We start from the raw sequence: 11,150 nt of genomic DNA, 5'->3' as shown, positions 1-11,150 counted from the left end.
GTTATTTAGAGAAGTGATAAGTAACTTCCGGCGGGAGAAGCGTAAAACTTCGGGTCCAGCGTTACGAGCCACGTCGCGCCGCGGCGGAGATGACGACGTCTGTCGACGTTGATATTCACTGTCCGACTACCGAATTGAATAAATCCGAATCGAAAGTTCGAGAACATCCTAGAAGCGCCAAAAGAATATCAAATTTTCAAGCGAGAACTTTGCTGGTCCGCGGATATTCATTCTTTGGCGAACCTCGAGACATTACTCGACTCGAATGGCAATCGCAATCGCGTTTATGTTTCTCTAGGTAGAATTACGTTTCAGCGAGAAAATGACTGTGATCGATTCTGTTGGTTCAGCGGCGTAGCATTATATTGGAAACGAAAACAGTTGAAACAAGCTGAAGTGGTTCTTTGAAATTACAGCCCCGAATTATCTGGAATTATTCTAGTTTTCCATTTTCAAAAAATCAAGTTCTTTTTCTTGGACTTTCCTCGAGTACACGTGCTGTGGAATAAGCGTGGAAAATGATTTATTTGTATTTGTCAAATAAACGAAGAAATCTTTATGCGCAGGAAAAAAGAAGGAATAAACGACGTAGCGTTAGATTAACGTATCTTTATTATGTACAGCGTCGTTACTCTAATCGAATGCCTTGAGGTCGCTGAAAAACACCCCCATCCTAACTCTGAGTTCATCCTCGTACTTCAACGCGGACTGATCGACCCTGACATCCTCCATGAGCAGCTCGCAGTCCAGATGTCGACCATCACAGGCCCTGTGGTGATGCTTGAGGACGTCGTCCGGGTCAAAGTGATGCGCGCGTCTGGTTGATGGGTTCAGTGTCGTCAGCGCGTAATGATTGTGCACGGTCAACGCGCGTCTAGTCGAGACGAAGCTCTTCACCGAGTCGCCTTCCGGCGAGATAGAGGCGGTCCTGACGGTGTTCAGATAATCGAGGTCACCAAGAAAGCTCGTCGAATCGGCATCGAATCGGCTGGCATCCGTGCGGTTTCTGTTCTGCAGCTCAGGGAAGAAGTACGCGTTCCTCACCGCGTACGACGCGAAATCCTTGAAGCTTCTGCCAAGCTTGATCCTCTCATCCAGCAGCAGCTCATACCTGTTAGCGCCAACGTGATTTAAGTTCCAGCGAAATTACGGGTTCGAGTTGGGTCGAGTCAAGTTTAAGGATCCCAAAAAGTTTCATGACCTACCAATCTAATTTAGCATTTTAAGGGGGTAGACTCGTCTCCAGGATTGGGGGGTTTTTCAGTAGTCGAAAGCGCTAGATAAAAGATCAATCTAAGTCACGATCGTCCTAAAAATCCTATTTTTACGTTTACGAGGCGTAATTTGCATTATTCGGAAGCATAAAGCTGGGCATGCAGCTATTTTCATAAAGCTGCGACAGCTACATGCTGCCGAATAATGCAAATACCGCGTCATAAACATAAATTTTGGGGGTGATCGCGTCCTAAATTGATCTTCCATCTAGCGCTTTTAACTACTGGAAAACCCCATCTTTGCATTATCGAGAAATGAGAACGTGCATCCCGCACCCTTGCAATCCTGAAAAAACGAGTCTGCCACCTTAACTATTCAAACCTCAACCATTGCAAACTTTCGGGACCCCTACCCAACCCAATGACTGGATATCCACACACCTCTGTAAATCTCTCATTAGCCGAGGAAAAGTGTGCAACATACCAGTTTCGCCTGGTGACCGGCACGATCGTCTCGTCGATGTCGATCGGCAACACGAACTCCGATCGATGGAGGTTGTCGTAGAAGCAATGATTGTAGGGTATCAGCTCGAGCCGTCTCTTGATCCAGATGTCCTCGCCGAGCAGTCGTCTGCGGGCGTTTTTCTCGTTCGGCAGGTCGCCGGGCAGCGTGAGATTGAACCATCTGATCACGTTCGACCGTTCGTACAGCCTGAGCACCTTCAGCACGTTCTCGTGCACGTTGAACACGTAAAAGTAGAAGAGCTCCGCGCCCAGGATACGGTGGAGCTCGACGAACGCGACCAGCCGCGACGAGATGTCCTCGTCGAAGTCCAGCCCTTTGATGCACAACGTGAACTCCCGGCGACGGTCATCCCGCTCGCTCCTGCTGCCCGGGCTTATCGCTAAACTATGACTAGCATTCTTGTGGCAGGGTTCAGGGCCTACGTACACTCTAGACGGCTCGACCGTAGCGTCCGGGGATAATTGACAGCCGACTAGGACGCCCGCGTAGCTGTCCACCGTCTCGCCCCACTCGTCCAACCAAATCGTCGAGACCAGCGCCTCTACGCTGACGGACCTGCCTCTATCCTCTTCCTTGTACCTGCCGACACGGAAAAGACAAAAGTTTCCGGTTAGTCCTCCCCGTGGGTATCGTTGCACTCGGATACAAGGACGGCCCCGGGCTAAATAAGTCTCGTTTGCATAATCCTCCGAATTATGACATAGCTAACCGTCCGACATTACTGGGGGAGTTTACGCGAACCCCGGTGACTCGGGAAGTCAGACAGGGGGGCAACTACGGTTTAATTCGCGAGAGGGTATAATTACGAGGACGCGGGAGAAAAGAAGAGCATGCTCTAAGCGGTGCGCCGTGTTACGTCACTGCGGAAACAGTGTTGCGCAACGAAGAACCGTCCGGTTCTTGAAAGTATAATAGGAGAACGAACAGGGGTGGGGACGGCGGGCGGAGATTAACACCGGGACGAGAACTATAGCGTGGATTCGACTGCGGAAAGTGTCTCACCAAACGGTGCAGAAAAGGCCAGAGGTCGGCACTGGTCCACGTTTAACGCCAATCACCCTCAAGCTCGGATAACCGGCCACTCTTAGGTCCAAGTGGGCGCTGTACAGGAAGAGCTGTCCAGGGATTGTCTCGAGCCACTTCGCGTCGGCTAACTTGAACGTATTTAACGTCGCCCCGTACGTTCCATTACCGTCGCACTCCTTGGAGGGTCTGTAATCGAGTGCCAATCTCCGCGCCCAGGAGTAAGCCACGATGCTTCTTGTGCCGGGAGGTTCGCCACCTAGAAAATGTGTCAGGAAAGGTAGTCAGCCGGAGGAGATTGAGACCGAGATAGTCACGTGACGCACACGGTATTCTATACTAATTAACGCGGATGCCGAGTCCGTGCGTGCTCGGCGAAATTAATTTCCGATGGCTTGTGCCGTCGTCGGAAAAAGTCCTGTTACGCAAGAGGTCGGTCACGTCCGCGTCCATTTCTTTGTCGTTTACTACGGAGAAGCCAGCGGACAAACTTCTTATTTAAATATTATCATTTTAATTGACGCTTCTGGCGTGTTTACTCCATCTTATGAATAATTACTGGATCTGAAATAGGGTCTCTAGTATAGCTAGCTAGCATTTGTTTGTCGAAGAATGCACCCACGCTTTATCGAACAGAACGATTGGAAAGCCTGTCCGGAGACATCGGTGGGTTCCCCAACCGGATGGAAGCATTGCGTCATCAGCCGAAGCCGGACGCGGTACACCATGAATACGATTGCGTGTTAGTTGACGATCATGGCATGTCCAAATCCTCCCTCCCGTGTTACCCAAGCAATTTTCTGAACTTCTCTGTCCCAGTCCTCAACGACGGGCGTCACTGACCTCGGCCGAGCGTCGATTAGTTACATATACAGAATTTCAATTGCCTCGTTCGTTAATTGGCCTCTAATAGCGAATGCGATTCGCCTGCGTACCGAGGGAAAACTCGTTCTTCCGCGGGGAGTCACGAACGTCCGAGAGTCACGACCACGGTGCCCCTGCCATATTTTCATTTCTTTTCCCGCCGATCGATTCGTTTAATGAATTCGCTTGTGAATTACGCGAGTTACGCACGCATGCCTTCACGCCGCGTATACGTACAATATATAATGCATATGCAAATTCATCGTTTGATGATTTCAGGTTCTGTAGTGACCAGCCTCCCGGCGCTCGATCCAAGGTTGATCGTGATCATTTTGCTTAATTCGATAGCGGATCCCATCGGTACCTCAAGTCGAATAAAATTTCTAAATTATCGTGTTTTAAGAAGCATAAACTCCTTCTTACCCAAAAATAAAGAAAGATGGTAGGCGATCATTTTGTCCCGAGCTGTATGAAATCGCGAAGTGTCCGGATTCTCATGGATGGGAATGTGCAGCGTTGAATAGCATTGTGATTTCACTTTCATCGCATATTTTGAATTTCTCTGAGCAATATCTCCTTTTCCCTCGGAAAGCAACGCAGACCGTTCCTCAAGATTCCGAACATGATTCCCTCCCCTATAATTCCCGCTGTCCATTATAAAATCACCTTTACCTTGACGAAAGCAATTAACAGTAGCATAATTTTCAGGTCGAAACGCAGCTAATCTCCGCGACCAATTAAACCCGTGGCGAGCCTGGAGCGCGGGAGAGCCGAGAGAGAGAGAGGGATCACACGGTCGGATTAATCCCGCGTCTCTCTTTCTCTCTCTCGTGTAAAACAATTTGTTCCATTCGAGCGAAACGCCGCGCCGCGCCGCGCCGAGCTGCGCCGAGCTGCGCCGATCATCAACCGATATTGGTGTGTGCGTGTAGTGTGTCGTTAAAAGTGGTGTCTACGGTTGACCTAACGACCGCGTATTACGTGATACGCGGGCTGCGTGGTATCCTGGGATTCGTGGCCTTTAGCAGCCGCCGCTTCCTGCTTTCCCTCTTCGATGCCACGGTTCGCCAGCTTTACGAGAAAGTAAACGTAGCTACGCGCGAACCCCCAACCAGCCGCGCAATTCGAATACAAGGATTAATGGACACGGTCAAAAAACGACGGCGTAAAGCTGAGGAAGCATCCGCATTTCCCGGCCGGTTACCTCTCATAATTTCTGCGAAATTCACCGCCGCATTGGGAAACAACGGGCGAGCAACGTGGAACTCGTTCGAGGCGCACGGTGGCACGAAACCACCATTTTCAGATTTTTCTGAAATGTCCGAGATAGGAATTCTAATGTTCTGAAGCGGTCGGATCAACAAATACTAACACAGTCCACAGGGATTCTTTCTTAATCGCGACTTCTAAATAATTACGACGTCATCTACACTAAATCTACGGAGCATTAGAAGTGGCCATTTTACATTTCAGATTTTCAGTGATGTTTATTGGATTCCAAGTACCATAGATTTTGTTTTTGGAATTTACAAATATTCCGAAAATCGATTTTTGGTCGTCATCAAGTTTTGTTGTACTACGCGGCGCGGCGCGGCTGTAAATTATGTCACCTAATGAAGTCGCTACCGCCAAGGAACCGTGTACAGATTTGAGTCACGATAAGCCCGTGCCTCAAACCGTGCCGGTTGATTTACGGCCTCCTTGGTTCGCCTTTTTTGTCCGCGAATTAAGAGGACTTGATCGAAGAAGAAGGGGAACAGACCCGAAAAGAAACTGCAAGCTAAACGACCGGGGTTGTCATTCAGAGTCGTGAGACTAGCGGTGAGATGGGAATCGTCCCAGATTCTGTTCTGAAAATGTTTCATCTTCTCGTTTTCATTGTGTAGAGCTCACAAGTCACGATGAACATAATTAAGTAGACAGCGGATTTTATGCATATATGACGAAACTGAGCAGGTGTAATTTAAAGCAATAACAACATTAGAATATTATTTTCAATCAATTGAACATGTGGAGAAAAAAATTAAATTTCTATTTCACCCGTGTTTGTTGCAATTCGAGTACAAAATTTTTATTTTGCATAAAGATCCGCTGTCTGATTATAAGTATTAACCGTTAGCACTAAAAATTGCTGTTTCATTATTCAAAATATTGTTTACATTATTAAATATGTTGGTATCTAATCAATTACTAAACATTTAGGGTAGATTTCACTTTACCGGGCTCAAAATGGGTACCTTTCTCCTACGAATTACGATGTATTTGGTATGTAATCCAGTAGATTTGTACCCGGCGCGGATGTAGATCGAAGTTTCCATCCTCTAGGATCAATAGTTGAGGAGCTATGGTCGCTTAAAGTTGAGCATTTTTGACAGGTGAGGGCGCCGCCATATTGTTTTGTAGTCACGACCGCGAGCCGCTTACTTTGCCGCCCTCCTTGACCTAATCCTAACCAACTCAGTAAGCGGCATGCGACCGTCACTACAAACCAATATGGCGGCGCCCTTACCTGCCAAGAAACTGGGAAAATGCTCAACTTTAAGCGACCATAACTCCTCAACTATTGATCCTAGAGGTTCGAAACTTCGATCTGCATCCGCGCCGGGTACAAATCTACTGGATTACATACCAAATACATCATAATTCGTAGGAGAAAGGCACAAATTTTGAGTCCGGTAAAGTAAAGAGCAGCCAACATTTAAGTATTGTATGAGGTATTATATAAATTTCATATCCATAAAATGAAAACATCATATACAATGGAATTATTATAGGTCGGAAGAAACGTTTAATTTTCCAGTTAAAATATTTCCGATTGCAAAGGGTTAAAATTGAAGGCATAGAAATACTAAGAGAGATAATTTGCAATTTTTACATGGAACAGATAACATTCGTATTAAACTGTATCGAGTAATAGTGTGTTAACTGTTACGGTGCATCAGAATGTGTTTTTGCTTATTCAAATGAACGCAGCCAGGTGCAAGGAGGAAACACATCGGTAGGATAGAAAAATGTAGGGAATTTTCCTTTTCTTTGTCGGTCGGCGGTAATGCTGGGAAAGTATTCGCGGATAGGAAATAGTGCGAACAGCGAAGCAGAAATATTCAGCACACTCGAAGCAAGATTACCATAGCGTATGGGAATTACTTCTTTCGACTACACATTCTTCTTTCGTTTTATCTTCAGTGAGAAGATTTGTTATACTCATTTGTATATTAATGTGCTGTTTGTTCCACGTAAATGAACTAGTGAGTTATTGAAATGAGTTCTGAATGGTAATCATCAAAATTTGGAGCTTGTTTGTTAAGAATAAAATCCATGGTCTCATGTTTCTTGACTTTAATGCTGTCAGTGATAGCCTCGATACAAAAGTATGCCAACTGCACTGACGTTTCCGATTTTTCAGTGAGAAATCTCGTCAAAACTTATCCTATTACGTATTCCTCGAGTTGCGAAGTCGAAGTACTTTTATCGCAGCGCGACATCAGAAAGTGGCAACACAGGGTACAAAACAATTTAAAGCTTAAACCGTTTTAGTCAATCTTTCGATCTGGAGTGACGCAGGAGCAGGAAGTTGAGTTAGAAAGTAACAACTCAATTATGGACGTAGCATTTCCAAATTCAACTGTCGTAGATGGATCATTTGGCCCCAGAAATGGTAATGGAAGAGTTAGGACCAAGTTCAGTGTTGCAGATCCATGTGTTGAACATTTCCGGAATATCCGAGATTATCGAGAATATCTCGGACAATGGTTAAGTGCCAGGAAACATCCGAAAGACGGACCGGCCGGCCGGTCGGGGGCCGGGCGTATCTAATCTCGGCGCGAAAGAAGCCTAGCATTGTTAGGTGCCAAAGGCGCGTTAGTGGCTTGCGGGCTGCGAACCGTTCAGCGATAACGAAAGGGCAAGGGTCGCGCGCTGTTGGAGGCGATGGAGCTTGGCTAACCTACGAAGAAAACTGCTTACCAGGCGTGGGAGGAGGATCCGCCGGTGGATCCGCGAGTTGAGGCGGCGAATCCAGCAGAGTCAACACGCACAGCGCGGTGACCAACACGGCGGCTAGGCCCACTCTGCATAATTTCCTGGTGCCCGCAACCGACATACTTTTCGCCGTTTCGTTTTTTCCCTTCCTCTCCTCTCGTCCGCGTGGTCGAGTCCGCTCGAGTTTCGTTTCACCGCGCGACACGAGGAATGGTCCCGAAGAAATCCATGTTCTCGCGCGATTTGCAATTCAAATCTGAAGGTTCCGAAGCCGAGGAATCCTCCGTTGATCAATGTTCATGGAAACGAACGATCCGACGAAACAGGAGGAATCGTTCGACAACCGAGGAATCCCGTGGAACCATTGAAACGCGTCAGTTCGCACTGTATCCGCTTCGAGGAAAACCTTCTCTTTTCTCTTCCTACAATAAACTAGTCGAGTGTCTCATAGGATTTTCCATGATGGTCGCGCGTAGCATTGTGAACGGAAGCGAAAAGTTCGCGGAGAACCGGTATTTCTAATCGCGCGAATCGTTCCGTTCGGTCAATGAGCGAGGCTCGCCGAGGATCGCCACGAATTCGTAGCAACAGGGCTAGAGGATCGATCACTGGAGGATATCAGGCTTTTCTGGTTTCCCCGTCTGTTTAGCATAACACGCTCCGCTACACTTTCATCGCAGTTAACGCCTCTCTCGTTCTGGATCTAACGATTTCCTAGAGGGTCGGCCGTGTGCGACACACATGCACACGCGCGGACTGGTTCACTGGAATCACGGAAATCTGGATTTATGGGAGCCGGTGAACAAGCGTCGGCGCGCGGGTCGCGCGTTCGGCGCTGAAATTGAAAGTCGGCACGCGAGTCCGCGCGGAGGGCGTCACGTTGATGGACGCAGCTTCGCGAGGAGCCTCTCGAAAACCATTATCCACCTCGCTAGACAGCCGCGGGGTTCGATCCTGAACCTAACCGCCGAAGTTTGACCGACGTGGCGTGCCAATGAAATCGATGCTTCTTGTTCTCCCGCCGCGTCATCGCGCGCGCCGTAAATTTGTCTTAGAGAAGACGTCGCGCGATTGTTTCTCGGAAAAGTCGTTCGCCGGCATCGCCGGACCGGTACTCGAACGGGACACCGGCTGCCAGGCTGTTTAATAGTCGTGCACGGGTTCCAAGGTGAGCACTCGAATCTGTCTTCCAGGAGCGCGTAAAAACCAGCGTGTAAGCGGTCCGACCTCCCACGCGTCGCTTCCGTTCCTTCGGTCGACGACGTAGACCGGTGGACCATGTATGGTCGTCCTACCAGGCGTTCTAGCTACTCCCCTCGATAATCTAATTAACCTGGTGCCTCCGTGGCTCCGCGCATTTTTTGCCAGTCACCGTTTCTTCCATCGATCCTGTTCGGTCATCCTTCCTTTTCCCTGTTTGTTCGCCAGGCTTCTTTCCCGCCGATCTTTGGAGACCGATCAGCTGTCGAGAAGTTGAGTTTTTAGGCTACCACCCCCTCATCCACAGGGTTGTCATGTTAACGACGATCGGTTCGTGGCACCGTTTTGATCCCTCGGTCGTGAGAACTCGAGCGCCTTCTCTATTTACGACGAACGAATTAAATCGAGCAAACGGACCGTTCGATATAATCTCGCGTCGCGTCCAGTTCCTCCAGTGGCCGCGGCCGGTTGCCAGACCGCTTAGCGTCCTCCCAGGGACTCGTTACACTTACGTTTCTTCTTAGACACCGAACCTCCCCTCGTTCTCATTCTCGTTTTTGTCAATCGTCGCCGGGGACAGTAACTCCGGGCGCGAACATCGCGGAACCAGCTATATCACCTCCCCTGCTATTCTCGGTCTAACGATCGACCAGGGATAGCCGCGCGACATGTTTTTACGCTTATCCACCCATATGCTAATGGGGAATCGTAAAAGCCCCCGGCTCAATGAGATTTTCGATATTTATGGGATTGTCTTTCTTCCATTGCACCGATGGCGTTAGCAATTCCTGGGTTAGTAGAGTCATGAAACCCGTCTTCTTGTGCCTTTTATTCCGCGATTACACGCCGGAAGAGATCGCATTCGATTTTCTCACGGGCCCCGACAGGGGAGATTCCTCCGATCACTGATAATCCTGAAATCTGCACCAGTTCTTCGGCGAGAACTATACGTCTACCATTGCAGCTAATCCGATCATTAATTCCCCAGGGTCATGGACATCTGAATTTTGCGAGACATGTTAAATCCGTTCACGTTGAACACGCCGAAGAGGAATTGATTCTCCTAGAACGAGTGTCAATGAAATTTCTCATTGACCCAGTTAGAGCGTTGTTGCAGCGCGTGGCGGTCAAGCATATCGACCGCCATCGATGTCAGAGCGTCGCGTCGGGACTCGGCCGTGGTTTGGATGCGAGTCGCGCACAATTGGCCGGATGTCACCGAAAACACATGGCAGGAAAACAATGCCGGTTCCTCCTCGTGTTAACGTCGCGAACGGCGCACGTGGTCGCCGGATCGACCGAGCGGATTGGTGCAACCTCGCCTGCGCGAGAGTCCGGAGCGTACTGCGTCCGAGCGGGAGGTGAACGCGCCACCAGAGCCTCGTCGAGTCCCGACGACTTTGGACCCGTTTCCTCAGCGTGGCTCTCGCCGATACGCCTTTGCCTCGATCCATCCCTACTCATTTCTCGCCACGACCTAGCTTTTCCTGGCCCCAGGACTCGCCTTTTGCTTTAGCTACTTCTCCTCTGCTTTCCTCTCGCGCTCTACGATGGTTAGCTGACTTTACCTTGTCGCGTTTTCCTCGCTTCTGTTTTACCTTTTCATATTCGCTGCTTCTGCTGTTCCGATCGCTGATCGCTCTTTGCTCCTCCAGTGAGCAGGGGGTCTCGAGAACGCATGTCCGCTCGGAGAACAAGATCACCGGTGAACCGGTAGAATTAGCCCCCTACGAGAACCAGCATCCATTCATGCGGAGAAAGAGGCAGAGGTGGGATCAGCTGCTTTGGGTCATCGAATTTGACTGAATAGGTCGGAAACAGAGCTGGGGAAAATAGTATTTTAAATAGTAAATTATAAATAATCCTATTTATTTTAAAGTATGTGTGTACAATTTTGAAAATAAAATATTTTATTTGATGCAGTAATTTTTGAAGATAAAATCACTTATTCGAGGCAGTAATTTTTTGAAAATAGTATTTTATTTGAAGAATATTTGTATTTTGTCTTTTTATTTTCAATTTCAATTTTAAATATTATTGCTGAAAATTCAATACATTTATGACTGTATGTTTATGCGGTTTCTCAGAGTATTATAACAATGCAAAAAGTGAAATATTTTATTTCGTGTTTCAGATTGTTAAAATGGAGATATTTTATTTTGTGGATCAAAATTGTGGGGATAGAAATATTTTATTTTGAGGTTCAGATTGTTCAAATAGAAATATTTCATTTTAGAGATTGCATATCTTATTTAAAATACTATTTTCTTTAAGCAAAGTAATAACTAAAATATTAATGATATTTGAAATATTTGTTTCGCCAAATAATGCCCACGTCTGGT

General features: G+C 47.7%; 1 protein-coding gene across 1 annotated transcript; it reads right to left on the bottom strand.

Moving 5' to 3' along the window:
• Positions 1–596: 596 nt before the first annotated feature.
• On the bottom strand, positions 597–10,224 carry LOC143208653 (uncharacterized). The gene is made up of 4 exons (XM_076423245.1): positions 7,594–10,224; positions 2,743–3,022; positions 1,699–2,319; positions 597–1,111 (listed from the first exon to the last, which is right to left on the bottom strand). The coding sequence occupies exons 1-4, from the start codon at positions 7,727–7,729 to the stop codon at positions 634–636; spliced, it is 1,515 nt and encodes a 504-aa protein (XP_076279360.1). The 5' UTR covers positions 7,730–10,224; the 3' UTR covers positions 597–633.
• Between the last annotated feature and the right edge of the window lie 926 nt (positions 10,225–11,150).

The sequence above is a fragment of the Lasioglossum baleicum genome, chromosome 5 (genome assembly GCF_051020765.1).
Source record: "Lasioglossum baleicum chromosome 5, iyLasBale1, whole genome shotgun sequence".
Classification (NCBI taxonomy): domain Eukaryota; kingdom Metazoa; phylum Arthropoda; class Insecta; order Hymenoptera; family Halictidae; genus Lasioglossum; species Lasioglossum baleicum.
Note: the sequence above shows the minus strand (reverse complement) of the source record. Positions and strands in the feature narration are given on the sequence as shown.

Bases quoted from the DNA above. Each gene is read 5' to 3' on its own strand.
- LOC143208653 (XM_076423245.1), bottom strand. From the start codon at position 7,729: ATGTCGGTTGCGGGCACCAGGAAATTATGCAGAGTGGGCCTAGCCGCC. The intron at 2,320-2,742 runs GTGAGACACTTT...CCGTGTCGGCAG, and splicing joins GGCCTTTTCTGCACCGTTTG to GTACAAGGAAGAGGATAGAG. The intron at 1,112-1,698 runs GTATGTTGCACA...TGGCGCTAACAG, and splicing joins CCGGTCACCAGGCGAAACTG to GTATGAGCTGCTGCTGGATG.